The sequence below is a fragment of the Callorhinus ursinus genome, unplaced genomic scaffold (genome assembly GCF_003265705.2).
Source record: "Callorhinus ursinus isolate GAN/ISIS: 27379988/994484 unplaced genomic scaffold, GSC_fseal_2.0 scaffold12, whole genome shotgun sequence".
NCBI classification, from domain to species: domain Eukaryota; kingdom Metazoa; phylum Chordata; class Mammalia; order Carnivora; family Otariidae; genus Callorhinus; species Callorhinus ursinus.
In genome coordinates, this window is record NW_027397074.1 from 20,644,643 (window position 1) to 20,667,085 (window position 22,443).

The window sequence follows — 22,443 nt, forward strand, 5'->3', positions numbered from 1 at the left end:
ATTGACATATAACATTGTGGTGTAAGTTTAAGGTGTGATGATTTGGTACATGTACATACTGTGAAATAATTTACCACAATAAGGTTAGTTAACACAATCATCACCTCACATGATTGCAATTTTCTTTTTTGCTGTTGTGAGACTAAGATCTACTCTCTACAGGTGATTTTAATTATCTTATGGTTAGCCATCTGCATTTCCAAGTATGTATGTATATATATTATGTATTTATTTACAGTGGGCATTAATTCCTTTTCTGATAATACATACATATAAGATCTCTATATAATCTAATTATATTATATAATCTAATTATATAATCATATAATATATAATATATCACATATATATGAATATATATTATACCAAATGCAAAAGAAAATGTTTGTGGTAGGACTGGTGGACTTTTCCAGCAGAGAAATACATGAGGTGGTAGAGAAAGAAGACCAGAAAGGGGTTGTGGGACTTAGTCTTAATTTTCCTTTCACCATGTGCTTCTATGAAAAGGCGGGAAGTACAGTGTAAATACAGTGGTTCCTTTGAAACACTCTGAAAAAGAAATGCTATTCTTGTCATTTCTTTCTTGTGTATAAAATAATAGCTCATGAGACATAGTTTAAAGTCAGTAAATACAGGTGTATATCTTCTTTTTAATAGTTGCAGTGTGAACCATTGTATGGATCTAATGTCACTTAAAAATTCCCTATTGTTGAATATTTGGGTTGTTTCTACCTTTATTTGGCCAGAATGAAATCTTAAAGTGTGGCATTGTCAGGTCAGAGTGTTTGTAGCCAATGTCATTACACATAAATATTCATCTTTCGTCTTCAAGACCTACAACACTCAGATGACCTTTCTGTGCCCACTTCCTGGGCCTCTTGCGTCCTGCACAGTTGCCTCTGTGCTACTTCATATACCTGCTTCTCTCTAGGTCTCAGACCACCTTCCTTTCACAGAGTTTCTGCAACCTGATCCTTGGTCATTTGGTTTTATCTGGTACCATTTATCTAGCAGTCTTGGCTAATGATGATTGTGATGTGAATCAGTTATTTCACCTGGAGGTTGTGAAATGGTGTTTTCTAATTCTACCACTTGGTCTACTGATTTTTTAAATACAGCAATATACAAGAAGGGAGACCTTTCCCAGAATCAGCAATTCAATCAAGTAAAAATTTCAAGCCTGAAAAGAAAAATAGCCATGAAAGAGCAAGATTCTTATTTTAGTAGTTCTCTATAATCTACTTTATTGCACACTGGGAAATAAGGATAAAAAATCTAATTGTACAATCTGACTTTCATGTAAAATTTTTGCCCTACAAGACAAAGAGTCAGGGTCATATAAAAGCAAAACCAGAATAATTTATTTCAATCCATCTTTCCTTGAACAAAAATAAAAATAAGACTTTAATATGTCATTTCCTTCAGTATTTTATGTCTTTTCAAAAAAGCCATTGGTAACTGACAACCTAGGAGAAGGCAAGTCTTGCTGTTGTGAGAGCCATCCTTATTGTGTGGTACAAATAGCAGGAAGTAAGTTTGGGAATAAAATTTAAAAATTAATATAGTAATTTAACAATAATGAGAATTAATAAAACAAAGCCTACCAGAAATTTTACAAATATAAAGTTTCCACATTCGTAAATTAGATAGGATAGTCAATATTGATGAAAGTGAAAGTATAGATTAGAACTAATTGAGCTTCTTAGAGAAATTTGATATGATAGGAGTAATTGGAAAGTCCCATCTTTTTTTTTCCCCTCTCAGTCACTGTGATAAAGATTGTACACTGAGGACTACTTCCCCACCATGTTCCTCTATAACACAATGCATTGTGTGTATGCTGGAAAATCTTCAGTACAATTTTTATAAATGACTCTATTCTGCATTTAAAAGGAATAATGAGCAAGAGGTATTGGGCTTGATTTCTTCACTGATTCCAGATGAATATACATTTCCACTGTTTTTCCTCAAAATGTTCCTTCATTATTTCACTCCAATGCACTGCTTTACCCATGAATGCTCACCTGGCAAAAAGATGTTACAAGATATGTAAAATACTCTACAGATTTCCAGTTCCACAGGTAGAAGAACCTTAAATTTTTTATTCCTTTCAATAGCTGCAAATAATAGGAGTGTTTTGAACTAGATCAAGAAAATTACATTTATAAACCAATAAGTGTAAATAAGCAATCACTAAATTCTGTAGATAATTTCCGTTTGAAAGTAAAGGTTTACTTACTCAAATGTCCCGATTTTAAGATACTAACAGCCAGTCACGGGTTCAAAACAAACTGTGCCAGGAGCATTTAATGAGGTCAACAGATAGCATTTAAATAAATGTAGCCGTAAGTTCAATAACCAAATAACTGGGCTGAGTACTAAAATATGAAAACAGGTCAATTTACCAATTTGTTAAACATCAGTCCAATTAGGTAACAGACACATACAGTAATGAAAACAACACTGTTAGAATAGTCTAAGAGCCAAAGAAAAGAATTTTTTTGCTGTCTTTCCTCTCTCAGAAGCAACTGTCAAACAGAGGTACAAGAAAGCAGAAAGTTATTATTCTTTACCCAGAGCTTGCACATTCACTTTGGGAAGCGGGGGAGGAGAGAAATTCACCAGCCACCTGTAATATTGCATTATTCATAAAATGGATCTTTGAGTTTAGTTGAACTTAAAGAATAAAGCCATAGGCAATCAGGAGAAAAAAATGCCCTCTGCATGTTTAGGGAATATTTAATTATTGAGGAATATTTATTCTACTAAGGACCACTAGTCTTTAGGTACAATACGCAAACAAGAGCCTACTAAACTACGGAATCCTTAAAAGACTTAGCCTTACATAATCTCTATCCCTAGAAGATACTGTTCTGGAAATGTTTATAAATTGACTGTAAATAAAATAAGTGTAAAAAGGAAAATTTTAAGAGATTTTAGAGAGAAGGGAGACAGTCTTCCAGAGAGAGAAGAAAAAAGGAGGGAGTATTCAGAGAGGGCAGATATTGAAGGATGGAGGTAAAGGAAGAGAGAGTCCTTGGAAGACAAAGACACAGGAAGGGAAGCAAAGAAAGAGCAGGAGGACAGGGAAGGAGGTGAGCCAAGGCAATGGAGACAGAGGACTGGTGGTGGGAACTGGGGTTCTCAGGTTGCTGCCCCTCGAGGGAGCATGTCCTCAATAGCAGTTTGAATAGTCCATTATGTGCTTGAAAAAGAACATTTCTGCTTTATTTTCAACCTTCTGAGTTTATTTCTAAAATAAAGTTTTATATTCCCAAGAAACTCTAAAGATATTGCTCATATCTGAAAGCAGTCTAGTTTCAGAGGGTGATTTTCTTCTTTAACTTAGAGAAGCATGTTTTTTTTAAATGCAAAACCAACCTGATCACTTTGTGTTCTGAAATAACAGCTGCCATATTCTACTGCTTTATAAATAAATCAACATTTGTTTTATCATTGGGAGCTTTAAAAGATAAACCTCAAGTTTTCATTTGGTTTGTTTGCATTCTAAATTAAAAAAAAGATAATGCAGAATAAATGACAAATAGAAAAACACACGAACTTAAAGAGGATAAAATTCCTAATTGGATATAATCTTAAAATTGGGAAGCAGATATACTCTCAAAATTCCTTCTATTCCTTACATTTAACAACAACAATAACAACAAAAATCTCTTAATTTTCTATTCCAGAAGTAAAGAGAGTCAGAGAGGTTTTTTTTTTTTCTTTTTAACTGTCATGGAATAATATTTCACTCTTGTGTTCTGATTTTTTAAATACAGCATTTAAATAATTCTTTTAAGATTTTATTTATTTTTTTGAGAGAGAGTGGTGCAAGGCGGAGAGGGGCAAAGCGAGAAGGAGAGGGAAAGCATTCTCGGAGGCGCTGAGCAGGGAGCCCTACCTGGGGCTCCTTCCTAGGACCCTGAGATCATGACCTGAGATGTAATCAAGAGTAGGACACTAAACCGACTCAGCCACCCAGGTGCCCAATAATATATTTCTTTAAAACATTTTCATTTCAAGCCAGAAATTCCTAGTCTGTCAGGGTCTGCTCCTAATTTACCTGACTCCCTTTTCTCCAGACTCCCTGGGTCAAGAAGCAATGCACTGATGGGGTCCTGTGAGGTGTCCTGCCACTTAGCCCTTAAATGACTGCATAGTCTCCCCCAGGACTGGGTCTCCTCCCCCTAAGATGATTTCCCATGCATTCATCCACTGCTAGCTGTTATTTTTGGTATTTATCCAGAAGTTTGCATGAATTACTTCTCTAGAACTGTTTCTTTTGCCAGCGGGGAAGTTCCTGTGTGTGGTTATTGATGTTCTTCTCAAAGTCAATAAATGACAAAGAAATGATGGAAGATGATTTGTGGCAGTTATGCCTGCAGGCAGCTATAGCACAAAAAGGGGAAGTTCATTTCATTATTTCAAAAGGCTGTAGGCTTAGTTTCTCTGTGGTGGCCAGGGAAGGGAGGGCAACTCCTTAGTGTCAGCCCTGAGGTTAACTGGATAAGTAGTTTCCTGGCTTTGGCTTCAGCTCAGATTTTACCATCTCTGGATGTGAGGCCAGTCCATGCTGTGATTCTGTTCACTTGAGAGTAGACTGCTTTGAATCTGTAAGAGGTTGGACATTTGATGGTGACAGATCACTGGCTCTAAAATCACCACAGTCATTGGAAAATTGTCAAGATAACCAAGATTATCAGGCTTGAGAACTGGCCTGAAAATCTTTCATACCCAGACTCATTGGAGGGAAACGCTGGATTCCTGAGCTCTGCATCTAGTCCACTGGCCCAAGTACACAACCCTAGCAGATACTTGTGTGTCTATTTTTTTTCCCCAAAATTATTTTCCAGTGGGGAAGTGTGTTCAAATGTACAGAAACTATAACTTCCTGTTTTCATATTTTTCTTCTGAGCCTTTTAGTAAATTCTGGGCAAAGCAGGGGCTGAACACTCAGCTCCTCCAAAGGAGCATCACCAAATGCAAGTTCATACTTACTCTGGACGGTCTTGCTGTTGGGCAGGTATGTGCTGAATGACTTCGTAAATTGTACTGTGCAAATCTTGTCCTGATATGCCATCAGAGGTTGGAGCAGACCTACTTGGCATCTAGAAAATGTGGCATATTAAAAAAAAAATTAGCAGACTAGTAAATAGTATGTCTACTCTGTTGCATAGTTGAAAACAACTGGAAGCAGTGATGATGAGAGGATTAGATCTGTTTATCTTCCCTACAATGTCCATCTTCTCCTTGCCATAGTTCCCTGCACTCACCCTATGGTAGTTTATGCAGCAGCATCACTATGCAGTCAGAAGAGGGACAGCCTAACAACGCTATCACTTTTTTTTCTTCATTTAAGAAAAAAGCTGGCAGTACTGTAAAGGAAATATAATAGAAAGAAAAAAATAGCAAAAGAGAAGATATCAGGACAGCTTAGAATCAGAGAGCATATACGATTATCTTTTATATTACATCTCAATTAGCTTTTTGACACTGTTTCCCAGTTCCACGTGCAAGGATAGTTGAAAAGAAAGAATAGTGTGTAGACAAAAGCCCTCATCACACTGCAGGTTAATACAGACAGTACCAAGAAATACAGAACACACAAAGGGAGATGTTTTGGTTTGAAAGCAGTCATGGATGGGCTCTAACTAAAGGCTTGGAAGAATGTGGGAAGCACTGCAGTATATTTCTGCCTGGTAAAAACCAACATATATTTTGCTGAAACGGGCATTCATGTTTTATTAACTCCCCTTCCTTGTATCTGATGATTTTCTTCTTCTTGTAAACATTGCCTTCCAATTAGTTAGCTAAAGTCTGGTTCCCCTCCTCATCCCAAGCTCTTCCAATTTTCATCACACTTCCAATGGATCACTTTCAGTCCTTTGTATTTACAGAGTGTCATCTAGAGGACTCTTTGCCCTTGATAAATCATCTGAAGAGTTTGTTATCTCATTCCAATTTAATCTGCTATGTTGCATTGGAACATCTTAGCTCTGTGTTTTCTTTGGAAACAGTTTCCATTCCACTTGCCTAAGTTCTCACGTGCAGCCCTAGGATATGTGATTCATCCTATCATTTTTGTGCCAAGGAGATCTTGGTTTACCATTTGTACAGTTGGCCCTTGAACAAATTGGGTTTGAACTGCGCAGGTCCACTTATACATGGATATTTTTCAGTAAATACAGGACAATACTGTATATGTATTTTCTCTTCCTTATGCTTTTCTTAGCATTTTCTTTTCTCTAGCTTACTTTATTGTAAGAATACAATATATAATACAAATAGGCATTAACTGACTGTTGATATTATTGCTAAGACTTTGGTCAAAGTAGGCTACTAGTAGTTAAGTTTTTGGGGAGCCAAAAGTTATAGGCAGATTTTTGATTGGGTAGCCTTGGCACCCCTAACCCCCATGTTGTTCCAGGGTCAAATGTACTTGAGATCAACTCTTGAGTTTTTTTGGTATGGGGTGCTTGGGGGCTATGATAAAAGCAATCTATAGGTAATAACTTAACTTATTCACCTAAGCTCATATCAACTGGTAACAAGTAATAAATTTGTTCATTTTATGCCATAGCTTTCTGTCCAATACCCCAAAGAGGTGCTAAATGGACAGTAAAATCTACAGCAAGTAGACAGGAGGAAGATTCCACATGTCCACGTACCACAAGCGGAGAGATGATTCTTATTTTTAAAAATTCAAAAAGTTAGTAATTTATTTCCCTTCTTAACTTCAACTTTGAGATCTTGGCCTTATTATTATTTTTCCTTTTCTTCTCAAAGCCATTGCATTTGGCTGCTAATCTTCACATGTAACTGCCGCGCTGGCTTCTTCTAATGCAGATTCTCCTACACATGTCCTGTTCCTCATCCTTTTCCTTCCATTATTGGTGTTGATTTCTCACTTCTTCTCAAAGCATCTTGTACCACCAATGAAGAACCTTAGCTGACTCCTCAGGAATTTTCAGCTTTGAAGATGGGCATGGCTCCAAATTAAGTTATTCTACTTATAACAGAAATAAGGGCGGCTTCTGATATGTAATCAAAGTGCTCATTTCTCTGCCCCAAGTTCTTGAGGATTATAGCATTTTGAGCATATAGGTCTTCCCAATAACATCTTCAAACTGAATACTAATTAATCACAAGGTTAAATTTAAAGTTTCTTACATAGATCTCACTCCTTTCTCATGAATTCCTAGGAATAAAAACTGCATTATTATAAATAAACTCCCCAGGTTCAAAAATTCAATTCTAAGTCTTACCAGCTCTTCAGTTTCCTGCTCTCCTATTTAAAAGCCACACCTGACAAGGGGCTTTCTGCTGTGGTGAGAAGCTGTTTGAAATAATTGATCTACAAATATTTATTTTTGTCTTTTTCATTGTAGAAGTGAAAGGTGAGCCAGTGCTGTCTGAGACTGAATAGGGTAGTGCAAAGCTTTGCAATGCAGTTCTGCCCTTCATCTGTGATCATGGTGCTACCAACGTGCCCTTAGGAGGATGAAATACAAATCAGTCTCCCTCTGTTACTCACATAGCATGTGTAAAGTCAAGTCTGTGGCTAGGAAAATTACTATATGAACCTTATGCATTGATAGAATTCACTGAACAGACAGGTGAGGTAACCAATCCCTAATGACAAATAGTTCTTAAAAAAAAAGGAAATGAAAATGCTCTGAAGCAAGTAGACTGTTTATGGCCCCTTCCCTAAGTAAACTATCATAGGGGAACAAGAAAGCAGAGGTAAGACTGGCCCTACAGAAATCTATAAAAATGCTAACGAGCTTATTAGCTTAGAGAACATTCTTTAAGTCTGTTAAACAAAACATTGTTTTAAAAGACCTTGTCTTTACAAACTGAAAAAATATTTCTATGGTGTAAAGGCTCCCCTTCTCACATCTCAGGCACCTTTAAGATAAAAAATAAAGATGTGTACTTGCATACTTCAGGTTTATATGGTACCTTTCTTCTGAAGAGCATAAGGGTATGAGTAAGGGTATGATCAATTGTCTTTGCAAGTTATGAGGGGAAGGGAAGGGAAAGTGAGGAACAGAGAGAGAGAGAGTTCAGTGAAGTGACAGGCTGTAGCTATCAAGGTGATGCAGAATGATTTAAATCAGGGTCCCCTGATCCCCTATTTGTTAAGTTCTCTTGAACTTCAACCTAGTTAGTTCTCTCTTCGCTGAGCTTACCAGGTAAAGAACGTTTACGAATTAGTGTAACTTCCTAATTCGTGTTAGCCTTACTTATAAAGGCCAAGAAAGATGCTTTAGTCCTCAGATCCGGCAACATCATTCACTACAAAGCGAGTGAACTCTGCTGAGGGTAGCACAGCCATTTGACCACACTGCCTGAGTGCTTAACTGAGTGCCGCTTACACCTCTGGTTAATCAGCCACTAGGGAAACCAACCCTGGGAACACCAGAAGCATCTGGAAAAGCAACAAATTCATATATTCCAAAGTCATCCAGAGCATCTTCATGGCCTGAAATGTAAAACAAACACTACTTACAAATCAAATGCCTCGAACTGCTACTGTAGTTTTTTTTTAAGCCTTTGTAAAACTTATCTTTACTGTTTGCTTCAAGTGGTATGTGTATAAAACCAATTTAACATTTCCTAATTCCCTATAGTCATATTGTCACAAAGCAGTGTTGGAAATCACTCCTTCAGAAGCTGAGAATTGAAACTAAATTGGGACAATTATTCTTAAAGCCTGATGTGGGAAGGTGTATTCTATATTCAAATGAACATGTGTGGGCAGGCTTGTCCTTTGTAACTCTGAGTTACCAAAGAGCACACCAAGGCTTCAGCCTGGGAGTCACAGCATTTCTTAATCTACACATAATATGTACTGCACCCTGCCAAATTTAAAACAGAGACCATCAGAACTAATAAGAATACATGATTAAATATAGCTGCCCATGTGTCCAAAATATAATACAAGGCAGTATCAAAATCACCCAAACTATCATCTGTAAAATGATGGGAATGGGGTGGTTGGGAGGAACCAGATGGTTTCTGGGGCTTGATAAGAGGAAGCAGACCCACATTCACTAAGCATCCAGGCATATTAGGCACTCTACCTACATCATTGTATTTAATTCTCATAGCAACCCTGGTGTGTGTGTGTTATTATCTCTATTATATAGATGAGGAAGTTGAGGTCAAGAAAAATTAATTAATTTTCTCAAGGTGACACTGGAAAAAAGTGGCATATATGGCACTGAAACCCAGCTCCATGTGACTCCAAGGCCTGAGTTAAAGCCCCATTGTTAGCTTGTAACAACTCTGTAGGGAGTCAGTAGTGAATGGCAATGAGGGGCAATCTGGGGACAAAGAAGCAGCAAAGCTGTCAAACCTCCCTTTCCTTTTCTCCCTGGGATGGAGCTGCCAGCATTGTATCTGCTTTAGGAAAGACTAAACTGAGAAGGTCCTGGGCATTTTCAAAATAATACAAGGATCAGTGGATTAGGATTCAAAAGAACTCAGTGACGGTGGGCAAGTGACTTAATCTCCAACCCTTGGTTCTCTTGCCTATAAGATGGAGTTGAGTGCCTTTCAGGCTTATTTTATAGACTTGCATGACTTAGATAAAACCAATACAAGGGATAGCACTTTGTAAAGTGAAGGCACTATTCAAAGGTAAAGGACTGTTAGTATTATATCAATATAAGCTTATGGGAATTCTATTATATCAATAGTACATTATATATAATAATTAATATCAACAATATTAATTCATATACATTAACATTGATATTAGTCCCTTTCAGCATGGCCATTACCTGAAAATGTTTGAGCTTTCCTGTATTCTGTTTCTGGCCTGAAAAAAAAAAAATGGGTATTTCTGTCAGTGATGATAATTGAGGAAAAAGAATTCAGGAAAAAATTATTTTTGTAGGAACATACATATTACCTGCCTCCTAGCTTCTGTTTTATAACTAAAACCAAGAGGAAAAAAACCATAGTAAGGTACTTTTTAGTACACATATAAAACAATTTGTAAACTTTCTTTCTAATTTTAACCTACCTTTGTAGGGTTGATATTTTTTCCATAGGAAGAGAAGACACATGGATATAATCAAAAAGAGTGATATTCCAGTTATACTTGCTAAAGGGGACAATGATTTCCCTTTTTGTGCAAGCTTCTCCAGTCCTAAATAAAAGACATATTTTAAATATTTTTATTAAAGATCAATAATAAATTACTATATAGTTTGAGTTGTTTATGCTTTATCTGGGGACATTACTGCACCTATATATTATATATTATTTCTTTTGTGTGTGAATGTATGTATGTATATATATAGAGAGAGAGAGAAAGAGAGACGGGGGGAGAGTGTGTGTTTCCCATTTATTTGGTATAGGTGTATCATATCAGTAATAATGTAAATAATTAAAAAAATTAAAGTACCATTTATAGGTACAAAGAAATAGTCTCAGAGAAACTAAAATATTTGCCATATTCAGTAAGTCATAGAACTAAGACTGGAACATAGGTTTTTTCCTACTGCAAGTTCAATTTTTTCCTGTTAATCCATGGCCAAAGAATGGTTTTGTAATGCAGGTATCCAGTTTTACCTCTAATCTTTTCTAACACGAGACTTGATGTGTTTCAGCTCTTTCACTTCTTCATAGCTGGACTGCCTTCACCAAAACTCCCCTAACCCCTCAAAAAAGTATTGAATGCTAATTTATTCTTGTCAAGTTTCTGCTTTGTGCTTTACCATGAGAAAAACTGCAGAAAAACATTTTAGTATAGTCTCAGTTTCTTCCCCCCTTAAGCTTGAAAATATGCTAATAATTATTACTTCCAAGTACTTCTCATTCTAATGGTGAAGTTACACTCTTGCATACATCAGCTCTTCGCCAGGCACTTGTGATTCTGAAACCAACCAAAAGTTGGTTTAACATGCAATGATTGGCCATCTTACATTTATTTATTTATTTTTTTAAAGATTTTATTTATTCATTCGAGACACAGAGATAAGGAGAGAGAGGGAGAGATAGCAGGAGCAGGGGGAGAGGCAGAGGGAGAAGCAGGCTCCCTGCCTAGCCAGGAGCCAGACGTGGGGCTCCATCCCAGCACCCTGGGATCATGACCTGAGCTGAAGGCAGACACTTAATGACTGAGCCACCCAGGTGCTGGCCATCTTACATTTAAATAAGACACCTTGCCTCTCCTTCATTTTTAACTTTTTGTCCCTTTTGATTTGTTTCTTCAAATGACTGAATTTACACATTTCATCCTACAGAGGATCCCACTTATTCCTTTTACCATTAGTTCCTTATCTCTTTAATTAATTAGTTAATTAATTAATTTTTAAGTAGCCTCCACACCCAACATGGGGCTTGAAGCCACAACCCTGAGATCAAGAGCTGCACGCTCCATCGACTGAGCCAGCCAGGCACCCCTACTTCCTTATCTCTTCAGACTCCTTTCTTATTGCTCTCTTGCTTCCTTCCCCCTCGGCCCCTGCTAGCCCTACATCAGAGAACCACCTTGTAGCGACCACTGTCTGTACCCCCAAACCTTGGCTATGGTGAAGGCCAAGCATCCTTTCCCTGGAGAATGAGAAATAGAGATAGTCTTTATTCTCAGAACAAATGATCTTCCCCGTTAGGCCCCCTTCTTTCTAGAGCATTCTGAGTCTCTCCTCTCAACACTGATTCTCTGTCTCAGAACATGAAATTTGCTCCCTTTCACAAAATAAAAAATGCCAAATATGTCAAGGATCAAATCAAGGGGCACAGTTGCTGCAGTCTCAGCTCTAGGTAAGTGTATTTTGGAGAGATGGACTTCCAGACCCCAACTTGAAAATAAGGCAGCAGGGAAATTCTGATCCTATTGCTACAGAGAATGTATAGGAATTCTGAACGCAGTTCTGGACACTCGCAGGAGCCCCATTCTTTCTTTCAGAGAGTTTTCTACTGTTTAGCTCATAGCATGCCATTCTCTTCATTATTTAAATATGACTGACTCATTTACCAAAGCCCTAGTGCAAATGCTATGTGCCCCCTCCTTAGGCAAACAAATAAGATGAAATAATATATTAAGTGCAAATATGGGCAAGAGGTGTGGTATCCATGGTATCACAGTCCTGCTGTTTGAGAGACTGCACCCAGAACAGGAGAGCCATATGCTACCAGTCTGCCTTCCTTTCTTTCTTTCTCCCTTTCTTTCTCTCTTTCTTTTTCTTTGTTTCTTTTCTTTCTTTTCTTTTTTAAAAGATTTTATTTATTTATTTGACAGAGAGAGACACAGCGAGAGAGGGAACACAAGCAGGGGGAGTGGGAGAGGCAGAAACAGGCTTCCGGCAGAGCAGGGAGCCTGATGCAGGGCTCGTTCCCAGGACCCTGGGATCATGACCTGAGCTGAAGGCAGACGCTTAACGACTGAGACACCCAGGCGCCCCCCACAGTCTCCATTTTTATTCCTAGATCAGAATGGAGTTCTGAGATCTCTCCCATCCAATCTGTTTGCTGATTATGGTAGCTGATTCATGTCCTTATGGAGATGAAAGCACCATATTGGGGGGTGTGCTATTTCCATACTTCTCCATGGCCCCACCTGATAGACACAGTTATTCTGTGCTAGAAGCTCATGGGGATGTCACCTACGGTCTTAGGGTGTGGATGTCAGGGCTGTAGTTCTTTCTCAGCTGTTTTCTCCAGTGGCCCAAAGTGAAATACATCTCCTTAAGATCTTAAACAGGAGAAACTTCTAGATAGAAGAAATTAGTCAATTCATTTTCCTGCTTTGGGTCACTTTCTTTTTCTCTTCTATATGAAAAGATATACAATAGAAATAAATATAAAAAATGATAGATTTTTCAGGATCACCTGCAAATTTGAGACATTGCTATTATAACTAAATCTCAAACTACAGCCATGTGGCTCTTGGGAACTCCAATAATTTATATATTTGAACGTCTTCACTAAATGTGAACACTTGAATTCTGATCATAAACATTTTCATTTTCTATATATTGCATGTTACAGTAGTGATTTAGACCCCATTAAAATTTAAAGCATGGACACCTGGGCGCCTGGGTGGCTCAGTTGGTTGAGCGACTGCCTTCGGCTCAGGTCATGATCTTGGAGTCCCGGGATCGAGTCCTGCATGGGGCTCCCTGCTCAGCGGGGGGTCTGCTTCTCCCTCTGACCCTCTTCCCTCTCATGCTCTCTGTCTCTCATTCTCTCTCTCTCAAATAAATAAATAAAATCTTAAAAAAAAATAAAGCATGGACACCTGCACTCAAGGAAGTCCTAAATCAAAGAAACAAAATTATTGATTTTTTACAAAATACAAGTGGTAACTGATTATTTTAATTGCTAGTCTTTCCTTGAAATTTATATTCTAGGTATGATTTTTAGTTACAGGCTTCATAATTTCCCATTAATATGAAAACATACACATGTCATGGACAAATGAGAATATCTCTTTGTATACAGCACAAAATTAGTTAAGGTGATGAGAAAATACACAGTATCCTGTATATGCAATCTATGTTTTAGAAAGACCATAGTCTTGTTGATATTCTCAATCAAGATTGTCAAGGGAGGCAGGTGCCCCATTTCACTGATCTTAATATAGATTGCTTGCTTATCAGAGTGGTTGGTCAATCAGTGCTCAATTGGTGATGTTCATTTTTTCACTGTAAGTTAGCGTACACTTAATCTCCATTGCAGAGATTCATTAATTTGGAAAATTAAAAAAAATCAGATACTTAAGACATACTATTCATTTACTTTGCCATTTGCTGCTGTTTGAGTTAAAGGTCTGTGGAGGGGGCGCCTGGATGGCTCAGTTGTTAAGCATCTGCCTTCAGCTCAGGATATGATCCCAGGGTCCTGGGATTGAGCCCCACATCGGGCTTCCTGCTCAGTGGGAAGCCTGCTTCTCCCTCTCCCTCTCCCCCCGCTTGTGTTCCCTCTCACGCTGTGTCTCTGTCAAATAAATAAAATCTTAAAAAAAATAAAAATAATAAAGTTCTGTGGACATATGGGGGTTGAAAAATAGCTCTAAAAACCACAAAGAGGTCACTAATGTTGACAACTCTGAATCCCTCTGAAAATTAAGCACCTGCTCTTCTTATTTACTATAATAACAAATACCTGGTCTTTGTGCAGGTCAAACAGGTTTTTTTATATTTTGTAAAAGACAATTATTTGATATAAAGACTATAGTGTCTTTGGGCCTTGGTAATAAGATCTTAATCAAATATTGGGGGCTTCTGATATTATGAAAATACTTTGGCTAAATATTAATGGGGAAATTTCAGGCAGTGTGAAAGGTTTCAATGGGATATACAAGTACATATTATAGTGATGTTTTCACTTGCAATGAGCATGAGGAACAAGTCTAACATGACAACCAGACTGCTACTAAATGACTTTATATGCTTAATTATGGCTTGCTTTAAAATTATGTTTTGGTTAACCACTGAGGTAAAAAGCTGGTTAAGCCAATTAAAATTTTAGTAAAATAGAAAGTGAAGGATGCACCTTAGCTGTTTACAGGCCTGCTACCCATATTAGGTTGTGATCATTTTGTTAGCAGGAATTTTTTTTTCACGTGGCATTCTCAATGCTTATCCCAGTATTTGGCCCATAATAGGTGTTAAATAATGAATAAATGAGTGTCTGATTTATAGCACCCTACACACATATATGCTTTGGAGAGCAATAAGGGAAATATATTATCTACTGCACAAATGACACATAATTCAGTATAAATTCTAGAGATGCACTGTCCAATATGGTAGCTACCAGACACATGTGGCTATTTAATTAAAATTTTAATTAAAATTAAAATTAATAAAATAAATTTAGTCCCTCAGTTGCATAGCTAAATTTAAGTGCTCAAAAGCCAGATGAAGGTAGTGGCTACCATATTGGCTAGAGCAGATATCAAATATTTCCTTCACTGAAAAAAGTTCTATTGGATAGCACTTTTCTTTTTTTAAGATTTTATTTATTTGAGAAAGAGAGAGAGAGAAAGAGAGTGAGCGAGCACGACTGAGGGGCAGAGGGAGAAGGAGAAGCAGGCTCCCCGATTTGCAGGGAACACAATACAGGGCTCGATCCCAGGACCCTGGGATTGTGACCTGAGCCAAAGGCAGATGCTTAACTGACTGAGCCACCCAGGCGCCCCTGGATAGCACTTTTCTAGAGTGTGGTATTTTCTTCATATAAAAAAACAAAACCTCACCATGCCAGTATATAAATTCCAGTATATTCAGATGATTTCACAAACATGAATACTCTCAATTTTAAGGAATCCTGGGAGGATTCTATCCACTATATATGTCTTCATCAGTTTGTAATTTGTTATAGTCTTACAATTCTTGGTGGCTTTTTAATAAGTTCAAAAGACTACAGAGGAGAAAAAAAAACAAAACACCTTTAACACATAATTACCACACTTATGCCTGTTAAATATTCAGATTCCTAGATCCTACCTTCAAGATCCTGACCCAATAGGTCTGAGGTATCTTAATGAAAATACATTAGTAGACCTCCCCAGGTGATTTTGATGCACATGGCCCATGGGCCACATATTGAAAAATTTAGCCTAAGAATTACAAGGATTATATTCTTGCTTCATTTATTCAAAAAAACGTATTGACTCTTTCTATACTATGGGCCCTAATCTAGGCACTAGGCCTATAAAGGCAGAGAAAGAGAAGTTATCAAAGGAGAAAGTATGGATGTGTGGTACCCTTTTGCATATTTGTCCCTACACCACTAATAGGCACCCTAGCCACAGCTCCAAACCTGCTCTCAGGTGTTCCCCAGGTGCATACTGACTTGTCTTTGTATGCAAAGCTAAGTCCAGGAAAGACTCAATATGAGCAGAAGTACTGGTAGTAGAGCAAGAAGCCAAAGGGGAAAAAGGTGGAGGATGAGGACAAGGTGGAAGACAGGGTGAGGAGGAGGATGGGGGAAGGGGAGGGGGGCAGGGGGAGGCGGAGGGGGAAGGGGAGGAGAAGAAATTTAAGAAAGAAGGAGAAGAGAAATGGGTTTGAGAGGTAGGAAGGAAGGAGAATGGATAAACTTGGGGACTGGATGTTGGACAGGGCAATAAGCAAGAGAAAGGGGTCTGGAATGGCATTTAGCTACCTGATTCAGGTTGGTAGAGAGTAAGGCCATCCACTTAAATAGGGAATACAGAAAGAATAGTAATTTGGGGGGAAAGAGGACGGTTCAGTTTTGGTATGTTTGACTTACATGCTGCCTCTGGCATTTCCACTTGGAGACACCCAGAAGGCAACTGGGTGTACACTTTTCGAGCTTTAAAGACATGGATTTGGGATGTACCAGTGTTACATGAAACCATGGGAGTGAATGAAATTACATAGGAAAGTAAAATTATACTAGAGAGAGAGAGAAGAGAAGGCTCAAAAGGATGAGAATTTGGTGGACACACATTTTTAGGTAGTGATACTTAACTTTTTGCAGATTGATGAGCTTTCTATAAAAATCAGATGATTTCTAGAGAATGTCCAATTTCAAAGACCTACAAAATGTTATAGTTTCCAAGGTGTTGAGACTCCTGTTGAGAACTTCTAGATTTCAGGTGTTTAAATGATGGAAAAGGAAGGGAGGCCCATGAAGGACAGTGAGAAGAGGAGTCTAATTAGATAGTAGGAAAACCAGATTTCCAACTCATGGAGATTTATTCACCTGAGCTAATGCAATAGCAGATATAAACCAGTTTAAATGAGTAGACTGTTTCTCTTCTACTCCTGATTTTAAAATCAGGAAAGCATAAATGCATATTTAAGTCATTTATTGAATTATCTTTTTCTTCATAGTCCCTCAATTAGCAATTGAATTCTCTCTCCATTCTGTTTTGCGTTTTCTTTCTTTGACTTATAGAAGCCATGGATTAATCAACTCAGGAAAGAGAGTTTCTCAGTTTATCAACAATCCACAATACTTTTCTCTTCCACAGAGATATAAAATGGGGCTAGAGCAAGGCTAGCTTGCATTTGTGTTTCCTTGGGATCCTTGCTTTTTATGTCACACTTACCTACAGAAGTGATGATGACTGTGAAATGAGCTTCATCTCGCCGTCCAGTTACATTGTTGTAAGCGCAGCACATATAGTCAGTTGTCTTCTGGCCTACTTTCTCAGATGCAACTTCCAAGCGAGGCCCATGCTTGATGACATATGTTGTATTGTCAGTCCTCTGGATCCAGGAGTAGGTGTTGGGGGGATAAGAATCAGCAGAACAATAAAACAAGATGGCCTCTCCAATGTCAACAGTGAACACTTCCCCTACTTTTAGTCCTTTGTCAGAATTAACTCGAAGTCCATAAGGTCCATCTGCATTGATAGAAAAAAGAAACAAAGGGATGGTATAAATAATCACAACATAGTTATAAGTTTGGGAGAGCTCAGAAGCATTTTACTGTCCATGAAAGTCTTCAAGTTAAACTTGGGCAAATCGGTCCTCATTTAGATTCCCAATAAATTGTGAAGACTAAAAATGTGTTATTCTGATATCCATGACAATGGAAATTATTTGAAATGTGATTGAACTTATCTGAGATAGTAAGAGCCTTGCAACTTAGTATATAATTTTAGAGACACTGCCATCATAACTGTATGCTAAGCTTTTTTTTCATCATCACGTTTTTAAAGATTTAAATTCAATTAGTTAACATATAATGTATTATTTGTTTCAGGGGTACCAGTCAGTGATTCATCAGTCTTATATAATACCCAGTGCTCATTACAACACATACCCTCCCCAATGTCCATCACCACGTTACCCCATCCCTCCACCCCTCTCCCCTCCAGCACGTATGCTAAGCTTTTGAGTAATTAATGTATTGATAAATCTGCAATCGTGTTAGACAAGTACCATCCTTCTGAAACCATAATTGTACTTGAAAGCATATTAGAAATAGATTATGGCCATTATTTTCTCATACTTTGAGTATTTGTTTTTTTCAGTACTAAGGTAGGTCATGCAAATATTAATAAAATAGTTTCACATGGAGCACAGATTTGTGCAAATAGATACAGAAGAGTCCTGTATTTTCATGACACATTAACAATTAAAGAATTTAAAAAACTTTTCCCTGCAAACCAAGCTTAGAATCCTGTTTGGAAAAAATACATCTTCATTATCATTAACAAATATTCATTGATCATCATAAACTACTTAATCATGGATATCCCATGGTGTTTTTCCTTACTGCTATTGTCTTGTGGCATTTTGCTATGTCCATGGCACGAGACTGCCTGTAGATGAAGACATATTTCCCATTGCTTTCTTCAGAAAATAAAGACAGAGATTGAAAAAATTTCTGAGCTAGATAAAGTCTTTCTTGTTCAGTCTAAATCCTGGTTTAAATTCTAAAAACTTTAAGGTTTAGACATGATTGTGTTCCGTTTTCAGCTGATCATCACCTACATCTGTTGGCTACTTTCCATATGAAAGCACTTTAAGTACTTACACAGACAACCACATTTAATTTTTAAAGTGACCACATGAGGTAGAATTTATTATTCTCATTATAAGATGAAGGAAGAGACATTTAAAAATTAATTTTCCCATGGTCCAAAGTTCTTATATAGCAGAGCTGGAACTCTAAAATATAAGCATTTGATCATTCATATTACCTCCCAAAAAATGTATGTCATATAATTTTCTATATCAGAATAGTTTCTTGAGTGTGAAACTATAGTATTAGCTCTATAATAAGCTAAAATTGTCTAATTATATATTAATTCTGTATTCAGTTAATCAAGTAATCAATCAACAAATTCTTGTTTGAGAGATACTGTGAGATAATTAATATGAGAGAAAAAATGTATAAGATACAGTTCTTACTCTCAAGGAATTAATAAAATGGAAAAGGCTATGGATGGTTTGCTCAGTAATAACCTAATCTCAAAGGTTCTGATTTTTTTTTAAGATTTTAGTTATTTATTTGAGAGAGAGAGAGAGAGAGAGTGAGCACAAGCGGAGTGAGGGGTAGAGGGAGGAGGGGCAGAGGGAGAGGGAGAAGCAGACTCCCTGCTGAGCAGGGAGCCCGGTGTAGGGCTCCATCCCAGGACCCCGGGATCATGACCTGAGCCGAAGGCAGACGCTTAACCGACTGAGCCACCCAGGTGCCCCGGTTCTGATTTTTTTTTTTTAAAGTACTATTTATCTCTCATTATAGGGAATAATATGATGTAATGATTACACAGTAGTCATTATCAGTTATCACTATGTTAAATCCTGATTTTGTCAATAATTATTCAAGTGTTCTTCAGAAATCATTTAAACTTTCAGGTCTCAATTTCCTCACCTTTGCTACAAAAAGGTTGACTGCATGAGTGGTTGCAAAGTTCTTTATCCCTTTGAAATACCTTTGAATGACTGATGCCATGCTAAAGCTATTTTGGATACTGGCAAACCAACCTTAATTTTGCAGATTCCCAGAATGGTTCTCTTTTGTGTCAGCATTTTCTGACCAATCTACCACTGGGGAAACACATTTCCTAAGATAAAACAGAAACTGAAGATGCAAAACAATAAATTATATTTGGCTAGGGAGCATGAACTTTACACATATTTGCTTCCTAAAGATACAAACTTCTACAGGGAAGCTATAGATTTACACTAATATGTATACATGAGATGATCCTGATTTCAGAAGCCAAATAAAAACGTTAGTATCTTCAAATGTAAAGTAATCAGGAACAGGAGATGGAAGGTTATAGTGAAGAGAAATGAATGCCCTTTCCCGCACTGTACTAGCTGCACTAGAACCCTGTCATGTGGCTCTCTCATTTCAGGCTATGATACAGTCTCTGGGGAAAACCACTCTTTCAGAACTGTGTGCTAAGTGGAACCCTCTTATTCTGAATTCCACTAAACAGTAGGTTGTGTAATGGGAACGAAGAGTTGTTTTCACTCAACCAAAATCAATACTGAGATGTCACTGTGTGCATAATATTGTTCTAGGCATTGTGGGAGAATCCGAGTGTCATAGACATGATTCCTGTGGCTGTTCTCGCAGGCCCTGTTCAGCAGCAGAGTCCCTTCAAGTTGTTAGCATTGACAGAACATTAAAGAAGCAAAGACCACCAACTGGTAAGTACTGGTTATGGTTCACATAGTAGGAAACCAAGAGGAAGAATCAACTAAAGTTTGGAACAACAAGAGACCCGAGTCTGTGCACAAAAACTAAAGTCTAAGAGAGCTTTTCTGTGAGCAGTGATAAACAAAAGTGTGGTCATAAAAATACAGCCATTCAGTTTAAGTCTGTCTTCATTGGCTTTCAGGGTTTACAGAATGTGACTATAAAAACAAATTGCTTGATAATTTGACACACATAAAAATGAGTAATATTCTTTTCAGTGTGCTGACATTACTCAAAACTTTTTTGAGAACTCCTCAGTTGGAATTGCCTTAGGACCCTGCAACATAATGGAGTAGACTCAAAAGTAGTAATTCTTTTATTTTGGAGAATGGGCTCAATTTGTAAAGGAAGCCCATAGTCACTTACAGCCAAATTTGGTGAATAAGGTTGATTATCTAATTTAATAATATTGTTCTAGTTTAAAATAAAACATGCTTCTAAGAAAGGAATCTCAGCTTATCTTCCCTATACATATATGTATTTTGATTTGGCTACTTCCCCATTTGTTGGGTTTCATGATTGACATAAACTTTTCTCCTCTGTCTTAATTATATGCTCTATCTGGTTCTTCAGAGTTAGCTTCAAAATCCTTCAAACTTTCCCAGCCCTCATACAAACATTTCTCCCAGTTCTTGGAACCTAATACCTTGAAGCATTTAAGTTCCTTGCTTTTGGTATGATTTCTTAAAAATATAACCTACTTTATCTGATTATATAAGAAATACATGTTTATTGCAGGAAACCTTGAAATTCAGAGATTCACAAGGATGGAAAGAAAACTCATTTGTAAATTTACCATTCGAAGAATGAATATCCGATTTCAGTGTATGATCTTTCAATCTTATATACTTCTGTCTCTCACACACACATCTATCTCCTTCCTTCCTTCCTTCCTTCCTTCCTTCCTTGCTTCCTTCCTTCCTTCCTTCCTTCCTTCCTTCCTTTTTCTCTCTATACACTGCTTACAGTGTTTTCTTCTTACTACACTACACTTACTACACTATGATGTTATTTCCTTTTTAGCACTTTAGTCTGACCATCTTTTACTTTGAGGTGTAGCTGAATGCATTATTCATGAGAATGGGCAATCCAATTGAAGACATTTGGAGTGATTCAACCAGTGTGGCCTCTGACATCGAAAATGAAAGCAGAAGGATAATTCTATTTTGACTTTGGATTATGGTTCAGTTTCTTGCCCTGTGGCAGAGAACTCCCAATAGAAATAAACCTTTTGCCTCAGAAATGGCTGTTTACTAAGTGACTTGTAAAATCACATATCATCTGTTCTCTTTAACAATTTATGGCTGGGTGGGAACAGTACCGAAATTTCCATCATGATGCTGCTTGCAACCCTGCTTGGGAGCAGATGGTAAGTATTTACTGTGAATGACCTTTTTTTTTCCTTTAATTTTTATCACTTAGAATACTTCCCTGCAGCAGTGCCATATGTTGCACACAAAATGCAGTGGTTACTGGGTTATTATTTACAACGAAGCTGGAAGGCATATACATTTCATGGACTATAAGTAGGTATTTGTCTGAATTACTGACTTGACGTTATATTCCAAACAAGTCCATTACTAGGTTATGACATCATAACCTCATACATACATGGCCAGTCCTAATAGATTCTGTTAAACTTTTTCTGCCAAAATAAAAAATAATTCCTGCTTTCATGAAGGAAGCTGTCACAGAAACAGTGCCTTAAGAAAAGAGAGTCGTTAACTAATGCTGAAATTCTAAATTATGATGTGGACCTCCATGGGGGAATATTGGAATATGACATTTTTATTGAGAAACTTTGCTAAAGATCAAAAACAAAAACAAAAACAAAAAATAAAAGGCCAAAGCATTATAATTAGGAAGCTGTTATCTTATGATGGGAATTTAGCCTTGCATCATCAAGTAACACTGGAATCTGAAAGGGATATGAAGAAAGATCATCTGTTCCATTTTAGTCAAGTTCAAGAAACCTGTATTGAGTTCTTAATCTGTGTCAAGTATTGCCCTAGGGATACAGAGATGAATAACGCAGAGTTCCTATTTGGGGTCGGAGTGCTTATGAGTAGAAAGACTCCAGTGTAGTGAGTACCAGGAAAGAAGGTGTTATAGGAGCACGGCGAACCTCTTAGTCACACTGAAGAGCTGAAACAAGTTGGGGATGGGTGCCTGGGTGGCTCAGTCGTTAAGCATCTGCCTTCGGCTCAGGTCATGATCCCAGGGTCCTGGGATCGAGTCCCACATCGGGCTCCCTGATCGGCGGGAAGCCTGCTTCTCCATCTCCCA

At 37.6% G+C, this 22,443-nt stretch overlaps 1 protein-coding gene across 16 annotated transcripts in view; it reads right to left on the reverse strand.

Moving 5' to 3' along the window:
* Positions 1–1,339: 1,339 nt before the first annotated feature.
* HEPACAM2 (HEPACAM family member 2) overlaps positions 1,340–22,443 on the reverse strand; it is a 43,213-nt gene continuing 22,109 nt past the window's right edge. For 3 of the 16 annotated variants that reach the window (XM_025872897.2, XM_073898827.1, XM_025872888.2), the window contains 7 exons: positions 17,045–17,341; positions 10,037–10,162; positions 9,923–9,947; positions 9,792–9,829; positions 8,415–8,488; positions 5,002–5,111; positions 1,340–4,614 (listed from right to left, as the gene is read on the reverse strand). In XM_025872897.2, the coding sequence (XP_025728682.2) occupies positions 4,539–4,614; positions 5,002–5,111; positions 8,415–8,488; positions 9,792–9,829; positions 9,923–9,947; positions 10,037–10,162; positions 17,045–17,341 (746 nt within the window). In that variant the 3' untranslated portion in view covers positions 1,340–4,538. Of the gene's footprint in view, positions 4,615–4,997; positions 5,112–8,381; positions 8,489–9,791; positions 9,830–9,922; positions 9,948–10,036; positions 10,163–17,044; positions 17,342–22,443 lie in introns of those variants that run through there. The other 13 variants (XM_025872892.2, XM_073898820.1, XM_025872893.2 and 10 more) reach the window with 12 other exon arrangements.